The following is a 19,548-nucleotide window of genomic DNA, read 5'->3' as shown; positions in this document are numbered from 1 at the left end:
GATGTTACTGTTATTTTGTTTCTTCTTGCAAGATGCAAGATTCTTAGTCCCACTCCCTTTAGAAAAGCATAGTCAGTTCCTAAACATGGGAGATATCTTTTTGAGATCGGTGCAGACCGAGAATGGTGTGATGCAAACACACCCGATGTAACGTCATACAAGCAATTAGAGGAGGTGATATACATATACTACTTGGAGATACCTTGGAAGACGCGCGGCGTCTGAGGGCACAACAGCACTGCAAGGACGTTAAAATATTGTTCCTTTATAGAAAATGTAAGAATTAATTGTGTTATTCAATATCAAACTACAAGCAGGAGCTGGAGCGTCTAAGTGAGGGTCTTCTGAACGCTGGCGATGAGGCGGTGCACATCGTCGTCGTCGATGCCAAGGGTGGCCTCGAGAACTTCGTCAGGGAGGGGCGTCTTGGAAGAAAAGAGGGCAGCAGCCAGCTGAGAGACGCCCGGGTTCTGGCTATTGAGGGCAGAGATGGCCAAGGCGGTCTTGGACTTGTGCGGGTTGAGCTGGAAGTGTACGAGGCCACGAGGGAAGACGAAGAGGTCACCGGCATAGATGGTCTGGTAGAAGAGGGTGTTGTTTGGCGCAGTGGAGACGAAGCCCACAAGCAACGTGCCCTCGGCCAGGTAGAGCACCTCGGTGGCACGCGGGTGTACATGCGGGGGGTTGAGGCCCTTGGGCTTATAGTCGATGCGCGCGACAGAGAGGCCCTGGGTGTCGAAGGAGGCCGCGCTGGCAAGGTTGACGGCCACACCCAGCTCACCTGTGAAGTTAGCCGCCTGGCGTAGCTGCGGCGAGGCGAAGTCGGAGGACTGCACGTTGGCGGCGGGCTTGCAGGCCAGCCCGTTGAAGGTGAGCATGCCCAGCTGCTGTTGCTGCTCCGCGGAGTTGAGGGCAACGCAGAAGTCCTGCAGGGGGTCCTCATCCGCGGCGCTCACCCAACTGGGATGAGGGCCGGCCTGCAGGAGTAGGACAACTAGAACTGCCGTGCTCACCAGCACAGGAAAGGCGGGCGCCATTTAGTTCGTTTTTTTTGAAATGTTTGGATTAATTGATGATAGCGGAAATGCAGAATTAACGAACGCAGACACTAGTGCTCGACATAGATCCTACGAGATGTTATATAGCGCCTCGTCGTAGGCGACCTGTTCCTCGTCTCTCGTTACTGCACGCGGGTGCAGCCCCAGCTGCCGGCGGCAAGCCGGCCTCTGCGAGGTTGACTTGTCCACAATTTTTAAATGTTAAAATCCACGTTTTAATCTTGGCCCCAAATGCTTCTCTCGCCTTGCATATTGATTAATTATAGTAAAAAACATGCGAGGAATCTTCCAATGATTCCATTGTCTTGATTCTTTGTGAACCTCTTGGGTGTTGTTATTTTTGGAGAATTATCAAATATGCCTTGTTTAGCGAGAACCCTAAGTTAACTGCTCTCTCTTTTTCTCGCCTTCTCTGCGCAGCCCCCCCCTCGCCATCTTTCTTCCTCCGCCTCTCTCCCTCCCCCCGCCCGCCTTTTTCCACCTCCTTTCCCCCCCCTCCCTGCGTCGTCGGCTTCTCCGCCCCCCGTCCCTGCGTCTCCCTTTCTCCCTGCCTCAGCCCCCCCCATCCCCCCCCCCTTTTTTGTTTTTTTCGGCGTCTTCAGCGGAGTGGCGTGGTCTTTCTTGGGTTCGTCTCGTCGATTCAGCCAGTACCTGGTCTTTTTCCCTTAGGAGGACTCCATGGCAGCCTCTCCGTCAGCCCCGACCGATACAGGTCTTCGACTAGACTTCTCAGATGCAGAGCAGCAGCTTCTCGCGTCCTCCGTTTCTTCTTTGGAGGCCTCCTCCTTGGTTTGCAAGGTGGTGGGTAGCCGCCCAATGCGGAGAGAGTTACGCGACCTACTTCAGGGTAGCCTCATCGGCGAGACTGCCAGAATCGTCAGCGTGGATTTTTTAGGCCGCGGCTACTACCAGGTGGAGTTCGAGTCCCCACCAGCAGCTCAGAGGGTGCTGGCTCGGAGCCCCATTGCCCTACGCTCCTCTCGGGCGTTCTTGGCGCGATGGACACACGGTTTCGACCCATCGTCTGATCCACTGGTAGGCGTGACTGGATTCCCCATCACCGTCTGCTTTCCAGGTCTCCGAAGGGAGTACTTGCCCCTCCTGCCGGCCATAGGCAAGGCTATCGGGCAGGTGGTGGAGGTGCCACAGACCGCGGCTTCAGTGGTTGCTCGGGCAGCAGGACTCCCGGCCATTCGTGTTGTTGTTTCGTCACTGGAGTCCCTCCCGAAGACGATCCTCCTCCCTTGTCTTTCTGGAGGACATCTGATTCAGCGCGTGGAGTATTCGGGCCTCCCCGGTCAGTGCTTCATATGTCGGGAGATGGGCCATCTCGCACGCTCCTGTCCCCGCAAGGGGGCTAATCCTTCACGCTTTGCTGCCTCTGGACCCCCTGCGGGAGACCCGAGAGGTGGCCATCCACCTCCGAGACCGGACATCTCTGGCTCGTCACAGCAGGCGCCACCATCGGACGAGCAGGCTCCGGCGGAGGACACCGCACAGACTCAGGAGGCTGGAGGCTGGCAGGAGGTTCGCCGGCGGAAACGCCCGCCTCGCAGGGACCGTCGCAGACGCTAGCAGGCAGCGCAGGCTGGCGGACAGGATGGTGGACGGGCGACTCCGGCTGGCCCACAGGCACCTACCCGCATTTATGCTCCAGTCAGGGATAGGCGGCCGGTAGGTCCCACCCCGATGGACGAGGATTCAGTCTCAGTGCCCGTTGCTGAGGCCGATGGAGGAGTCTCCCACGTGGAGACCCCACTCCCGCCTCCCCCCGCGGGGGGCCCCGCCCCCTCCTTGGAGCAGTTCCCTGAGGATCCCCGGCCGCACTCTGCGACCCCCGGCTCCCCTCCCCCCCACCCGGAGAGCACTCTTCCCTCCTCCCCCCCTCCCCCCCCCGCCCCCCCCCTCCCTCCTCCCCCGGCGGCCCCCCCTGACTCCTATCCTCTGGCAGATGCCTTTCCATCCTCCCCTCGCTCTCCCCCCTCCTCGCCGCGCGCCCCCATCCCTCCTTCAGCCTCTCCAGGATACTTCGCCAGACCACCCACTGCCCCGGGGCAGCGCAGCTGGGTAGGCCAGAGTTCAGTCCAGCGGCTGTTTCACCGCCACTCCGGGCCGGTGGAGATGGCGATCCTCGCTTCACCCGCCATAGAGTTCGCCCCAGCCTCCCCTGGGGGGCCCCCGCGAGTGATGGGGCTACCAGTGGATTACAATTTTTTCAGGTGCCTCCAGCTGGATGCTGGCCCATTCGAGACTCTGGTCGCGCCCCTGCGAGTTTGCGTGGTGTGCCATCCCTCGCGTTCTCCTTCAGTGGTGAGCAGCATGGTGGCCTTCTCCTTTCCTCTCAGCGTTGCCCCAGACACAGCCTGGGATTGCAGCTCTGTAGAGGAAGTTCTGCGTGACCAGATACTGGAGTTTTCTCACCACTTCAGCGACCTGGGGCTCACGGATCTACTGCAGACCCGACTTCACTCAGCCCGCATGAGCCTGTTTGGTATAGGAGATTGGCGGGTGGATCCGGTCCACACATCAGTTGAGGCGGTGCTACTGATTCTCCTCCATGCCGCCCCGAGGGTGCAGCCTTCCTTTAGGTACTTATATGCAGAGGATTGGTCTCACGCCTATGCTCTGGATAGGGCGAAGGCGGAGTGGGGCTGGACTCAGACACAGGTCACCCTCTTTCTGGAGAGACTCCGCACCCGGACAGACAGTGATTATTCTCCCTCCAAGCCGGCGCCCAAGACTCCTAGAGTGGAGGGCAGATCATCCGGGCCGGCTGAGAGGGGTGAGCCAGTGGCGGCTTCTTCACTTGCCTCAGCTCATCCATGAGGATCCTCTCATGGAACATCCAGGGTCTCGGTGGACATCGCTGCCACATTGGTCGGGGCAGACTTCGTCAGGAGATCCAGAGGGCTCTCGTTGGAGGACCCATAGATATTCTTTTCATCCAGGAGCACCACCTTTCTGCCGGGCGTACCCGCATCTGCGGGAAGATCTTGCCAGGCAGGAGTCACACTTTTTGGTCCCCGGCATATGGCCCCCAGGGGAACCAGGGCGGAGTATGCATCTCAGTCAGCAAGCAGCTTCTTTCTGAGGTTGTGGACTCTGGCACTCTGGTCCAGGGTCGAGCGCAGTGGGTCATCCTTCGGGTTGGGGAAGACCGCATTGGCTTCCTCAACTTCTACGCCCCTAACGGGGCGTCCGGGAGAGCCGAGTTCTGGAGCACCATCAGGCAGTCCCTCCCCTTGGCAGACCACTGGTGCCTAGGAGGGGATTGCAACATGCTGGAGGACGCAGAGGATAGGATGGGGGGCAGCCAGGAGACCATTCATGGGCCAGAGCTAGCTGCCTGGGAGGAGCTAGTGCTACAGGTGAGAGGCCAGGATCCGTGGACTCTCCCGGAGTTTGGCAGGTTGCAGGGGAGTCTATCTTTCTCGCGCTCGGATAGACGAGCCACAGGCGTTAACCTTTCCTGCATCGACAGATTCTACATTGATGAGTGGGCCTGTGATAGAGGCGGCACTGTGGGCATACTTGCTGGCTCCTCCTTTTCAGACCACTTCCCAGTGCTTCTCCAGATTGAGGACCCTACGAGAGGAGAGCGGGGCCAGAGCGTCCGGATTCCTGATTGTCTCATAGAGGAGCCTGAGATCGCACTCAAGGTTGAGCAGGTCTGGCAGGAGCTACAGTTCAGGAGAGGCTCGGCAGCCAGTGATCTTGCCAGTGGCTTGCAGGAGATTAGTCGGATGCTCAGACTGGCTGCCTTGGACCGTCTGGAGGCCTTCAGGGAGCAGGAGAGGAGCCTTCGGAGGAGTTTAGCGTCCCTCCAGAGACTCCAGGAGAGAGATCCTCTGAGCCCTTGGATCTCTGAGCAGATGGAGACAGCTCGCACTGAGATCAGATCCATCGAGGAGAGGCGGGTGGAGTTCCGATTCCATTCTCGGTCTTCTTTTTGGACTCAGGCTGGAGATAGAGTGACTCGGGATTTCTTTGAGGCGACTGGGCCTCGCTTCAGACGAGAGGGTCTCAGGCGGCTTCGTCAGGCTGATGGCCAGGTTGTGGTGGATCCCCCCAGGGTGCGGGCGATAGCCACAGATTTTTACAGGGTTCTTCTCTCTGCTGAGCCGGCAGACGACAGGGTGAGAGAGGCTAGGGAGGCAGTCTGGAGCTTCACGAGACCGGTTGTGCCGGCCCATCTACAGCACTCCCTTCTCTCCCCCTTCTCGGATACGGAGCTGGAGGAGGCTCTTCAGGCATTACCGCGGGGCAAATGCCCAGGAGAGGACGGTCTTTCAGTGGCTTTCTTCCAGAGGTAGTGGGGCCTCCTTCATAGGGGCTTCAGATTGGCATTCCAGGAGATTATGGAGACGGGAGTCATGCCGGACAGCATTGCAGAGGGGTTGATTCACTTGATCCCCAAAGAGGGCGGAGACAGACTGGAGATTAGACAGTGGAGACCGATCACCTTGCTAGGCACGGCCTACAAGGTCCTAGCTAAGGCGATCAGCAGGCGGCTTCAGCCTCACCTTCCGGACATCATCCACTCCACGCAGACAGGCTTCATCCAGGATCGGAGCATTCTCGATAACATTTTCTCTTTCTGGGAGGCTACGGCCTTGGCTAGACTTCGGCAGGAGGATTTGGCGGTGCTCCTTCTCGACTTCGAGAAGGCATATGATCGGGTGGACTGGGCCTTCTTGGAAGGCACTATGGAGAGGATGGGCTTCCCCCCTCAGTGGATCCGTGGGGTATCTGCACTCTACACTTCGGCTCATAGCCAGGTGCTGATACAGGGTGTGTGCGGAGAGAGGTTCCAGCTTTTGCGCTCGGTGCGGCAGGGGTGCCCCTTGGCGCCCTTTCTTTTTCTTTTTGTGGCGGAGGCCATGAGCACCTTCTTGACGGCACAGGATACAGGTTTGAGGGGCCTCCAGCTTCCCATCCGCACCTCGGAGGAGCTCCTAGACTCGGAGTTTGCGGATGACACTGCTGTCTATCTTCAGGGAGGTGAGGAGAACCTCCGCCGCTTCGCCTCAGCCATGGACAGGTTTTGCAGAGCCTCGGGCGCTTTGATCAACTGGCACAAGTCGTGTGGGCTGTGGGTCAGTTCTATGCCCCCCCCGACTTGGAGGCCAGTTGATGGTTTTCAGTGGCTGCCCCCCGGCACTACAGTGCGTTATTTGGGCTGCTATGTGGGCATTGATATATCTCCGGAGCAGCAGATAGCCCCCCTTCTTCTGAGCATTCGGAAGAAGCTTCTGTATTGGAGTACTGCTCGTTTATCTCTGGCTGGCCGCGTAGTGGTGGCCAACCAGGTTCTGCTCGCTACCATGTGGTACATCACTTCCTGCTGGGCCTTCTCTCGGGCGTGCATTGGCCAGGTGCAGAGGCTCATCAGGAACTTTCTTTGGTCCGGAGGCGATGGGCGACCCGCTAGGGCAAAGGTGGCATGGGCTGTGATCACTCAACCGAGGGAGAGAGGCGGCCTGGGCATTGTAGATCCTATTTGCCAAAGCCGAGCTTTGCTTGGCAAGCTGGTAGTTCGTGGTCTCCTGCCAGGTGTTGAGCCGTGGAAGGAGCTTCTTGTTTCCAGGATGCTCAGCCGCACTCCGTCTCTTAGCGGCCCCTGGAACCCCAGCATCAGGTGGATCTTTACGGAGCAGCGCTCCAGAGGAGTGGGCTTTGGCTTCGAGGAGCGTTTTGCAGCCAGCCTTCTGAGGGCCTGGGCGCATCTGAGGCCGGCACTCTTCCAGACTCCCCCGGGCACCGATGAGGAGCGCCTGAGGTAGCCATTGATCTGGAACCCCTTGATTCGTCTCCCCAGTGGCCATATGGTTGGCTCGCGGTCTCACGTGTCGTGGGGCCCGTTGAGCTCCGGCCCAGCCCAGTCCCTAGACGACTGGATATGTTTTCAGCAGCTGCCTCCAGAGGCTCAGGAGAGGAGACTCAGTGGGATGAGGGGCAGAGAGTTGATGAGACAGGATATTGAGGCGGCCATCCCCCGGGAGTGGCGGACCCCAGTACAGGACCCTTCACCTCCACAGTGGATGGGTGTCTTTACTCGGCATGAGATCCTCCTAGCGGTCTGCGGCACAGCGGAGAGAGTCGCCCCACTCACTTTCGAGGTGGGAGAGGGTGGCCAGCTTCAGAGGTCACGACTAGATTTGGATGGGTTCCAGGGTTGTATCCTTCAGAGGGTTCGGGTGGTCGGCTTTCATCAGAGACAGTGGTATGTAGACCCCTCACCGGCCTCGATAGGGGAGGATTGTTCTTGGAGACTCTGGGCTTGGGACAGCAAGCCTCTTGTTCGCCTTCAGTGGGACCCAGGGGAGTGGTTTTGGCGAGATCCCTACTCGGCCCCTACCAGCCCTGCCATTCCCTTTTTTCAGTACACAGCGAGGCTGGGGCGGCGGATTCAGAGACACAGGATAGAGAGCACCCCGGCAGCGGCCGAGCATTGGCGGCGACAGGGGCTCTCCCCTGCCTTTCTTAGGGACTTCTGGCAGCGCCTTTGGGCCAGCTTCCGTCCCCGGAAGGTGACACTTTTTCTCTGGCTCACAGCGCATAGAGGATTGGCTGTGGGGGCTTGGCTTGCTTTTGGTAGACACCCAGCGTCCTGCCCTCGGTGCGATCATGCACAGGAGTCACAGCGGCACTGCTTATGGGATTGCCCACAGGCACAGCAGGTCTGGCAGCGCGCTCTCAGGATGGTTTTTGCAGGTTCTCCAGGGGAGATGTTGGTGACATGGGGTGCGGTAGCTTGGGCCACGGATAGCGGCCCTGCACTTGGATATGAGGACGCTCCTGGCAGTGTGACCATCCAGGTCTCTGACAGGGCGATGGCGGTGGTTCCGACGCCAGACTTCTCCTCGGCAGCCTCTCAGGAGGGGGTCGGGCAGAGATGGGAGTTGATCAGCAGCATGACGGCCTGGCACATATGGAGAGCCCGATGCAGGGAGGCCATTGACCACCAGACGACTCCACCGGCGGAGGTCATACAGGCCCTCTGGGTGGACATCATCCACACCTTGAGAGGACACTGGGGGAAACTCCAGGGAGACTCGGATCGCATGAGAGGGCGCCGCAAGGCTTTCCTCCGCACTTGGCAGCCTGGCCCTTTCCTCACCGCGAGGGACGAGGATGTCATTTGGCACTATCGGCCGCCAGTTTGGCTTTTCTCACCTCCTTCATGTATTACTAGGTAGCCCCCCCCAGAGAGCGGCCAGCCACGGGGGGGAGCTCAGGTGTTCATTGTGTTTTCTCCCTCCTTGCGAGGTGAGCTTTGTAGCCATATGGCGTTTTCTCATTAACTAATAGAAGGATCTTTTTTCCGGAAAAAAAAAAAACTGCTCTCTCTCTCTAAAGAATAAACCCTATCACTCTCTAATGCAACAACAAGGACATCCACACGCTCATTGTATTCATCTCTAATACAAGTGAGAGGCTCAAGCAAATCTCTCTCTCTCTCTCTCTCTCTCTCTCACACTCACAAAAAAACCCTATCACTCTCTAATGCAACGTAGCTATAAAGAGCTACCAATTTCCACACAAATAAGTATTCCGCATCACTAAGACTCAAAACATGCCAACAAAGTGGCCGATATCCACATCACTAATACTCGTCTAAATGTAAAGTCCAATAAACATGGTCCCTACTATCCTACCAACTACACTCTTATTCTAGCCACTTTCCTTTCATATTTGGCTCCACATAAACGAACCATACTCCAAAAAAAGAAATATGCTCCCCCTCCATCACCAGATTCCACTACAATAAATGAAGAGTAGAGCCGCATATGAAGAGCCGACAAAATTTCAAAGGATCTATAAATGGAAAAAAACATTCATGCAGCTATTAGCGCACCTATGTATGCGGCTACGAGCACGCGACTACGACCATGTAAATAACTCCATTTACAGTAGTGCATATAGCCACGCACAACTATAGTCACATCCTATCTGTAAAAAAAATAATTTATTTAAATGTTTTTTAAGACACTTAAAACACACAAAAATTTTGTAATACAACAATGTCATGTTTTTTTTCCCTTTAAAATTATATACAAAGTTTCAAAATACATATGAAGGTGTTTAGGTCACAAAAATGAATAAAAACGAAGACAATACTTAAATTAATTAATTGTCATCATCTTTATCTTCATCTTTGCCTGCATCTTCACCATGTGCACCACGATCTTCATCATCACCGTCGCTTTCAGCATCCTCGTCTTCCTACATTAAATAGTGATACAATGCAAACATGTTAGCCACTAGAAGCAAAACAAGTTGGGTGTTTCTTTTAGGAAAAAAAGAGGAAGACATTCGTGCTACCTCACCATTGTGAACAAGTAAATTCTTAACATATTAAGCTTTTATTATATCATACATATGCATGTTTATGCTACACTTGATGCGTTTCTTCTTATAAGGTTGTGCTTCATGTGGATATAAATGACAAGAAATGGTGGTATGTCATACAACACTACTTCAGGATGACCCATTTTCCATGCCTAGTATCAACGGTTTCCATGCCATCACACCATCAAAATGATCATCGAAATAACTATCACAAAGAAGCGTCGAAATAGGTGTCCAAAAAATAGTTGAGAACCGCGTCGAAATAAAAGTTGGAATAACCGTCAAAAAAAGCATCGAAAAGTAAATTTTTTTATTTTTTATTTTGGATTTAAAAAAATGTAAGTGTGCAATAAATAACATTGACAAAAACCAAGTATTTCTTGGCAAATAAAATTGAAATGAGATGTTCTAGCTCATCAATCGACTCACTCATCCTCAGCTAGATCCATGGCTCCGAATACATCTATTTCTAGAAATATCTCTCCATTTGCATCTTCGTCAATAGGTGTAGCCTTCGTATCGTCCTCTTCTATTTGAAGCATTATAGGTGGTTACGTTAAAATTTGTTCTTCTATTTCTTCTTCAAATTCTAGATTAGTTGTTGTGTTTGCTTCAGGTTCAAGTGCTAGTAATTGTTGAATTACTATACACTCATTTGATCGTTCTTCTAGTTGTTCAATTGGATCAATATCTCTTTCTTGTGCCTCTTAAGTGGGTTCCTCAATCTCTAATAGATCTAAAATTTCCATATCTTCAAATATTTGTTTACTATGTGCATAGGCACGATGAGTTATCTTTTTCTACACATAGTCATAAAGACAATTGAGCACACATATGGTACAAGATATGCATAGACACATTGAGTAAATATCAAGAACAAAAGCTTCTACAAGACTATGTCTTACAATTTTTTTCAGTACATAGAAAACCCACTTACATGGTAATCAAAACCATATGCAAGCTACTCCTCCTTGTCACTTATAACCTTGCCACTTTGTTTTTCTTGTTGTATGGTTTGTTGAAGCCATCTACTGGAAGGAAATTCTGGAAGTTGAGGAAGTGAATCTGGGCATGGCAATGCTCTAGTTGTTCGACTCTTTCTAAAATTTGAATGATCTCGGTCTCTTTCCCTCTTTGCTAGGTTATACCTCTTGGTCCATTTCTCCATAGCACTAGAGTTGAGGATACAAAATTTATTAATATTCTCTCACAATGCCATATCAATTGCTCTGAAGCCCTTGTCCTTGAGGCTCTTCTCCAACCAGCCGATCATCCTCTGCTTGTGTCATAATGGTGGCATATCTAGGTCTGACGTACTAAGAAATTCTATTATATATACAAGAGATTATTAAACAAGCCATTTCATTGCCATAGTTCCCTCAAGGCGAGCTTTTTGAAGAACAAAACCTTTCATTGCCTTCATAAACTCTCGAGGAAGAATATCCATCGACTACGAACAACACCTACTATAGCAATCTCGTCAACCACATGAACAAGTAGGTGAAATTGAATGGTCAAGAAACTTGTTGGAAAGAATTTATCTGCCATTGTAACTGCTGCAATGGAGTTTAGACCAGCGTGAATCAAGTGTTGAAGTACGGTGTGATGAAGTATGGATCCGGGGGAAAGGCAAGCTATCTCGCAGGATTTGTAAGTTTTCTCTTTGACATTTTCCACTAAGTACTTTATGTGTCGTCATGCTTTTCATATCTCATGCATGTTGAAATTTGTTGTAGGGAAGGGTAACAGGTCGCCCCCAACATCTAGGGAAAATAGGTACAACAACGAAGCAACTTGGGAGTGGCTCAAACACCAAGCAGTGGTCACTGAAACAAATATCCAAAGAGCTCAATATACAACTTGGTGAGACTCTAGACATGATTTTTAATTATCACCCAACTTGTTTTTCTTGTGGCTAATGTGTTTGCATTGTATCACTATTTTACATAGAAAGACGAGGATACTAAAAGTGGTGGTGATGATGAAGGTGGTGGTGAACGTGGTGAAGGTGTGAACAAAGATTAAGATGAAGATAATGAATTAGTTTAATTAGTGTCTTCATCTTTATTCATTTTTGGAACATAAACACCTGATGTATTTTGCAACTTTGTATATAATTTGTAAGAAGTAAAGACCATGAAATTTTTGTATTGCATTTTTCGGTGTTTAAGTGTTTTTAAAAAACATACAAATTTAAGAAAAAAAATTGGGATATAATGGGTGAGATATGGTTATTAAAAAAATTATTTGTAGGACTATCACCGCGTGCTCGTAGCCACATTCATAGCCACGCCTATAGCTAGGTGAGTACAAATTTTCCCCATTTATAGACTCTTTGAATTTTTTGCAGCTTTTCACGTGGCTGTGCTCTTCATTTTTTGTGGTGTCTCACTTAAACTAGCCCTTCCAAAAGTGAAGAAACCCATTATTATAAAACACAAAGGCACATGCTAAATTAGAGCCCACACTTGAGCAAGTGGAGTATAAACCACTAACCTTGCGTGAGCATATCCCAAATCTTATACGAGAGCTCTACTAGAGCCAATCATTGAACTTATTCAAGAGATTTAGAGAAAACCACAATGACCTTGACCAATTGTATGACCATTCTCAATAGACAATAAAAAGAGCCAATTTCAAAAACTTTACCTCTAGAACCAATTGAGTCAGGTTCCACATTGCTAGATGCAGTGAGAGAGGACTTAGTAGGAGGTAAAATTTGGCCCAATTCAGCCTTTCATGGGTCTTCATAGTCACCATAATCAGGTTAGAGATGATATAAAGGAAGAGAAATTTAATATCATCAAAAGTAGTCAAGGAAGATTTGAGTTAAAACATCTAAGTCAAAAGTAGGAGCCAAAATCAAAGAAAGTGCATTAAGGCAATCCAAGACCCTTTAGTAGATGTTTTTAATTTAGCTTAAGTATGGTTCTTGATTACGTGGAAATGTGCCAAAGATCGAACAAGATCTAGCATTAAAAATCTTGTAAGACCAAGATCTTTAAATAATCAATCAGTGTCTTAAGGGCACAAATATATATGGACTATAGATAATCTAACCCCATATAACTGAAGTAGAAGAATATGGAATTAGACAAGGCTCAAGGCAATCGAGAAGAAGGTCATTGGGTTATCTATCATAAGGTAGAGCCTTTAGTAATGAGATTTTTCTCGAAATGAAATGAAAATTGGAATTAAAATTTAAACTAGATTTCAATTTTTAGTTTTAGTATTAGTTGAGGTTAAAGTACTTGCTGGGAATTGCAACTCATACATTACTCATTAACTCAATCACAAGGCTCTAATCCAAGATGATGGAAGTAGCCAAGGGAATATAAAAGGTTGTTAATAAGCTAAAAGCTCAAGCATTAACCTCAAAGCAAGCAACTTAAGAGATCAAGGTGCAAGCCCTAAAGGCTCTAATCCAAGATGATGGAAGTAGCCAAGGGAATATAAAAGGTTGTTAATAAGCGAAAAGCTCAAGCATTAACCTCAAAGCAAGCAACTAAAGAGATCAAGGTGCAAGCCCTAAAGGCTGGTAGCCCCTAAAAAGGCTAACAAAATAAAACCAAAGGTCCTCCAAAAGAATAAGACCTCAAAGAGCACATGTAAACATAACGCATGATAAGTTGTCAAGGATGAAAACATTGTGAACATTGAAAGTGGTTGACATGAGAGTTCCAAAGCTTTTACATCCCTTTATGGAGAAAAGTGATCTCCCATGCAAAACAAATCTTCCCAAAGAGAAGAAACCCATTAATTACAAATCCTTATGAAGAAACTCATGGAGAACCCAAATTGTGTCTTGAAGAAAGAGAATATAAAAGAAGACCAAGAGATTGTAAGAAAGATACATGATAAATTAGAGCCCAAACTTGAGCAAGTGGTGGAGTAAGGACCACTGATCCTACCCCAAACCTTGGTTCAAAGGTCCGGTCATAGAACCTATGTGAGGGACCCTCAGAGCGAAGCAATGGTGTTGACCAAACTTATGACCACTACTGATGTAGTGAGTGAGGACTTAGCGGGAGCCTATATTGAGGACTCCCTCATAGAACCTATGAGGAAGGACTTAGTGGGGGGACTTAATGAGAGCCTATGAGGCTCCCTCATAGAATCTATGAGGAAGGACTTAGTGGGAGCCTATATTGAGGACTCCCTCATAGAACCTATGAGGAAGGACTTAGTGGGAGCCTATATTGAGGACTCCCTCATAGAACCTATGAGGAAGGACTTAGTGGGGGGACTTAATGGGAGCCTATGAGACTCCCTCATAGAACCTATGTGGGGGGACTTAATGAGAGCCTATGAGGCTCCCTCATAGAACCTATGTGGGAGTTTTGAAGTAAAACAAGAGGCTTTCAACAAACTTATGACCATTCTCAAGAGGCTATAGGAAGATTCAATTTTGAATCCTCTATGTCTAAAATCAAATCAATCATACCCCACATTGTTAGATGCACTGAAGGAGGATTGGGAGGTAAAATTTATCCTTTCAGGTGTCTTTACAGTCACCATATAAACTTTCTCCAAGGTGGTTAGCAACGAGTTTATTTCATCCCCTCTAGAGGAACAGATCAATGGACATGGCAGGTTTGAGTGAGTGTGAATATCATACTTGGGTCATAGCAAGACTCACAAGCTTCTTGTCCTTGGAATTTTGAGTCTTGATAAGTTCTCTTTTTGTAAGGAAGGTATCACCTTTGGAGAGACTTATCTAAACCTAAGGAAAAAATATCTAAATAGAGGAACGTAAGGAGGAGGATGATGAGATGTGCACTCTCATTCTATACCCAAAATCAAAGGACACATGTCTTAAATACCCATAAAGAAGCTCGAAAACTACTTTGAAAATGATGAAATAAATGTCATGTTACCTATGGTTTATAAAGGAGAAATGGTCTCTTTGTGACGTTAAATGGTGATGTTGGTGCCAACATACTTAACAAGGACGTTTGGGAGGCCTAGTGGGGAAGTCCCCACCACTATTCCTGCACATAAGCCTCATTGTTAATCTTATCTAATGGAAACAAATTCAAACCATTGGGTAGCCTAGAAGATGCAAAGATCAAGACCTTGAGGCTAAGAAGATGCAAAGATCAAGACGTTGAGGCTAAGTTTCCCTATTTCCACACATTTGTGATGACGATGTATTTCTAGATAAGAGGGTCGTACACCATGATCCTTCAAAGGCTTTATGCAAGGTTAGTTCTCACGATTGGGAAACCAATCACATTTAGATATGCAAGGGTAACCAATCCTCGAAAAATAACTGTTTAAAAATAGAGAAGAGTCATCCCATGGGTCCAAGAATTCTTGCCAATGAGTTTGACACGACTCTCTGAACCACTTTGCCTCTTGTAGAGGCAAGCAACTGGTATGATTGGGTTCATGTCTTGGAAATGATAGACACTCTCTCAAAAAATCTTGGGCATAACAAAAATAACCTTCCTATTCATGCTTAGTGAAGTATGCCTAGAGAAAATAAAGACTTTGAACTAGAAGTAGCTATATAATGATTCATCTAGCAAGGACCCCTCCACCACAGGAAGAAGGGATGTCTTCTATATTGCCCACACCATCACTCGGGCAAGAAGGATAAAATAATATTCACCACATATAAATCCTAAGAAATATCTTCTCCCCATGGAGATGGATCTTCACTAGCTTTGCTAGGTTGAGCTTGTGGATTCGACGTCCTTTAGAAATTGGGAAGTTCAACATAAATAAGATCACCCTTCATGCCAAGATGATCGCAAAAAAAGGTTAGGAGCCCACTAGCTCCAAGAAAGCTAAAAGCTTTGCGAAAACTACCAAATGCAAGCTCCCAACATGCCTAGCTTAAAGTTAGCCCATTGATTAGCCATACTAGTAAGGACAGGTTATGTTTGCTTCTAGCTCCTGGATTTCTTATCCGTGAGAGTACGTTCTCATACTAGTCGTACCCTTCTATGTTTTTGTGGTTGTTTATGTTTGCTCTATACATAGTGGTTTTTAGGTGCATACCCCACAAGCATATCCTACAATCCATGAAATTACATTTCAGACTACATTTTGAGTCCATGTGGTATGGTTATGTAATTTTAGGTTCAAACACTTTTTATGATTTTGAAAGCAAGCGCCATAGGTCTTTGTATAGAAACTTGTCAAACACTTCATGTGTTTGACAAGCAAGCCACACTAAGCATGACTAGATCTTAGACTAGAAACTTTTCATGTCAAACACTTCTTGTGCTCTTGCAAGCATGCCGCACATAGCATGACTGTATCTTAGACTAGAAACGTGTCAAAAACTTCATGTGTTTTTACAAGCATGACAACATCTTAAACTGGAAACTTGTCAAACACTTCTTATACTTTTGCAAGCATGACTACATCTTAGACTAGAAACTTGTCAAACACTTTATGTGCTTTCAGTGTGTAGATGGACATGCAAATCGAAATTTGAAAAGTAAAATGTAGTCTATTTTTGGAGTCGACTTTCACATACAGCTGATTTTGGCGATTCCACCCGCATTGGGTTGTAGACCGCATATGTTCTATATAGACCGGATAGACTAATATGTAAGAATGGTTATGACTTAGCTATTGCAACCAGAGATGATCTTATTGATTAGAACATGAAAATTAATTATATTAAAAACAAAGATTCCTATATGACTTGAGAGAAATAAAAGACTAAGAGAAGTTAAGAAGACCATATTAGGGAGTTCGGGAAAATCCCAATTCCCATTTTGCAAGATCAGAAAATGGAGGGCATGGTGAATCCTTTTAAGATTTTGTCAAAACCCCCTCATGTAACATATCGTTGGAAAGCTCTTGAAGAGTAGGTTCTAAATCCACATTCTCTGACAAATTTAGAGTTATGTTAAAGATACACCAAAAAGTAGATTGAAAAGAAAATTCCCAAAGTAATGAGATTTTCCCAAACTCCCTAATATGGTCTTTTGAGGACTGTTTGAATTAAAAGCTTGTTTTTACACTTGAGGTTGATTCTGATTGATTTGAATATGATTCACTTAGAAGATTATGGACTAGAGATCTGATAAGCATGACTTGTCATTGCTTTGTTTGAAATGAATGATTTATATACATGTGTATAAATGATTGATATGCATGTGTATGATGATGAGACTCGACATGAGATTTTGAGATTCGGGCTGATGGTCCTTAGACAGGGAATGTGAGACAGAGAACAAGATTTATGCCCTCTGGGAGCCATGTGGTAGAACCCAGAGAGGAGGAGATTCGGAAAGAGGCATACCGGGGATAGCGGCGATGTCCAATGTGGAGGTTGGGTGGACGCGCATCGAATAAAGCCCTAGATTGGCTGGATTTTGGTCATTATGACTAACCATGTTGTTGAGCATGGTGATGATGATAGAATATTGAGATAGACACATACATTATGATTGATTGAGATGCTATGCTGCGATTGATAGAGATTTATATCATGTAAATGTTTGTTTGAGATTACATGATTCTTTGTGTATGTGATAAGGACCTTGGATATGGCATGCATGCTTGTTTGCTATTTGAGAAGGCTGATTTGATTGTATCGCTATGTAGAAATAGCAGGATTAAGTGAGTTTAATGTTTTCTTAGATTAAGTTGTACGATTAAGATATGGTTAGATTCAGGACCGTCACAGTAGCCTAATATTATTTTTAAGAAGTTCTAAAACTGCTTGTTCCATTTGCTCAAGAAGGATACACATAATCACTTGATACTTGAAATGGCCATAATGCGGTTTAAGTTACTTTGAGAATCCAATTTATTCATATCTAAAAACCTTGGAGAGTAAATCAGGCCTAAGAAATGATTACGAGTGTGAGGAACATATAAAGGAAGAGAAAATTTGTAGCATCAAAAAGTAGTCAATGATGAAGACTTGACCGAACGCATCCAAGTCAAAAAAAAAGGAGCCAAAATTAAAGAAACTGAATTCTGGCAATCGAAGAGTGTTTAGTCTAGGTGCTTCATTTAGCTTCAGTGCGATATTCGATTGTGTGGAGCTATGCCAATGGTCAAAGAAGATTTAGCACTAAAAATCTTGTAAGATGAGGACGTTCAAACAATCAATCAGTCTTACGGGCACAAAGACATATGGATTGTAGAGAATCAAACCCAACACAATGCAAGCATAAGAATGTGGAATTAGCAGAGCTCGAAAAGAAGGGCAATTCGGATATCTATTGTAAGGTAGAGCTTGCTTTAATGATGATTCTTGCAAAATGAAATGGAAATTGGAATCAAAATTAAAACCAGATTGGATTTTTAGGTTTAGTATTAGTTGAGATCAGTGTACTTGTTGTTGCTGGGCATTGCAACTCTACCATTTATTCAGTAGGATTTTCATTCTTTTGGATTTTTTTCTGTGTTGTGTTGTTAGACCATTTCATATTATATGTGTCATTCGATAGATGTTACTGTTATTTTGTTTCTTCTTGCAAGATGCAAGATTCTTAGTCCCACTCCCTTTAGAAAAGCATAGTCAGTTCCTAAACATGGGAGATATCTTTTTGAGATCGGTGCAGACCGAGAATGGTGTGATGCAAACACACCCGATGTAACGTCATACAAGCAATTAGAGGAGGTGATATACATATACTACTTGGAGATACCTTGGAAGACGCGCGGCGTCTGAGGGCACAACAGCACTGCAAGGACGTTAAAATATTGTTCCTTTATAGAAAATGTAAGAATTAATTGTGTTATTCAATATCAAACTACAAGCAGGAGCTGGAGCGTCTAAGTGAGGGTCTTCTGAACGCTGGCGATGAGGCGGTGCACATCGTCGTCGTCGATGCCAAGGGTGGCCTCGAGAACTTCGTCAGGGAGGGGCGTCTTGGAAGAAAAGAGGGCAGCAGCCAGCTGAGAGACGCCCGGGTTCTGGCTATTGAGGGCAGAGATGGCCAAGGCGGTCTTGGACTTGTGCGGGTTGAGCTGGAAGTGTACGAGGCCACGAGGGAAGACGAAGAGGTCACCGGCATAGATGGTCTGGTAGAAGAGGGTGTTGTTTGGCGCAGTGGAGACGAAGCCCACAAGCAACGTGCCCTCGGCCAGGTAGAGCACCTCGGTGGCACGCGGGTGTACATGCGGGGGGTTGAGGCCCTTGGGCTTATAGTCGATGCGCGCGACAGAGAGGCCCTGGGTGTTCAGCGCCCCGAAGGAGGCCGCGCTGGCAAGGTTGACGGCCACACCCAGCTCACCTGTGAAGTTAGCCGCCTGGCGTAGCTGCGGCGAGGCGAAGTCGGAGGACTGCACGTTGGCGGCGGGCTTGCAGGCCAGCCCGTTGAAGGTGAGCATGCCCAGCTGCTGTTGCTGCTCCGCGGAGTTGAGGGCAACGCAGAAGTCCTGCAGGGGGTCCTCATCCGCGGCGCTCACCCAACTGGGATGAGGGCCGGCCTGCAGGAGTAGGACAACTAGAACTGCCGTGCTCACCAGCACAGGAAAGGCGGGCGCCATTTAGTTCGTTTTTTTTGAAATGTTTGGATTAATTGATGCTAGCGGAAATGCAGAATTAACGAACGCAGACACTAGTGCTCGACATAGATCCTACGAGATGTTATATAGCGCCTCGTCGTAGGCGACCTGTTCCTCGTCTCTCGTTACTGCACGCGGGTGCAGCCCCAGCTGCCGGCGGCAAGCCGGCCTCTGCGAGGTTGACTTGTCCACAATTTTTAAATGTTAAAATCCACGTTTTAATCTTGGCCCCAAATGCTTCTCTCGCCTTGCATATTGATTAATTATAGTAAAAAACATGCGAGGAATCTTCCAATGATTCCATTGTCTTGATTCTTTGTGAACCTCTTGGGTGTTGTTATTTTTGGAGAATTATCAAATATGCCTTGTTTAGCGAGAACCCTAAGTTAACTGCTCTCTCTCTCTAAAGAATAAACCCTATCACTCTCTAATGCAACAACAAGGACATCCACACGCTCATTGTATTCATCTCTAATACAAGTGAGAGGCTCAAGCAAATCTCTCTCTCTCTCTCTCTCTCTCTCTCTCTCACACTCACGAAAAAACCCTATCACTCTCTAATGCAACGTAGCTATAAAGAGCTACCAATTTCCACACAAATAAGTATTCCGCATCACTAAGACTCAAAACATGCCAACAAAGTGGCCGATAT

At 47.6% G+C, this 19,548-nt stretch overlaps 2 protein-coding genes across 2 annotated transcripts; both read left to right on the top strand.

The window, feature by feature from the left end:
• Positions 1 to 299: 299 nt before the first annotated feature.
• Positions 300 to 806, top strand: LOC147606127 (uncharacterized; the record flags this gene model as incomplete). The annotated part of the gene is made up of 1 exon (XM_086792915.1): positions 300 to 806. A coding segment is annotated over one exon (507 nt), but the record flags the coding sequence as incomplete, so codon positions are not given.
• A 930-nt stretch (positions 807 to 1,736) lies between these two features.
• On the top strand, positions 1,737 to 18,897 carry LOC147606126 (uncharacterized). Its single transcript, XM_086792914.1, has 2 exons — positions 1,737 to 2,222; positions 18,132 to 18,897. The coding sequence occupies exons 1-2, from the start codon at positions 1,737 to 1,739 to the stop codon at positions 18,645 to 18,647; spliced, it is 1,002 nt and encodes a 333-aa protein (XP_086649040.1). The 3' UTR covers positions 18,648 to 18,897.
• Positions 18,898 to 19,548: the final 651 nt, after the last annotated feature.

The sequence above is a fragment of the Cibotium barometz genome, chromosome 58 (assembly GCF_041138505.1).
Source record: "Cibotium barometz isolate CiBa-2024 chromosome 58, ASM4113850v1, whole genome shotgun sequence".
NCBI lineage: Eukaryota > Viridiplantae > Streptophyta > Polypodiopsida > Cyatheales > Cibotiaceae > Cibotium > Cibotium barometz.
Note: the sequence above shows the minus strand (reverse complement) of the source record. Positions and strands in the feature narration are given on the sequence as shown.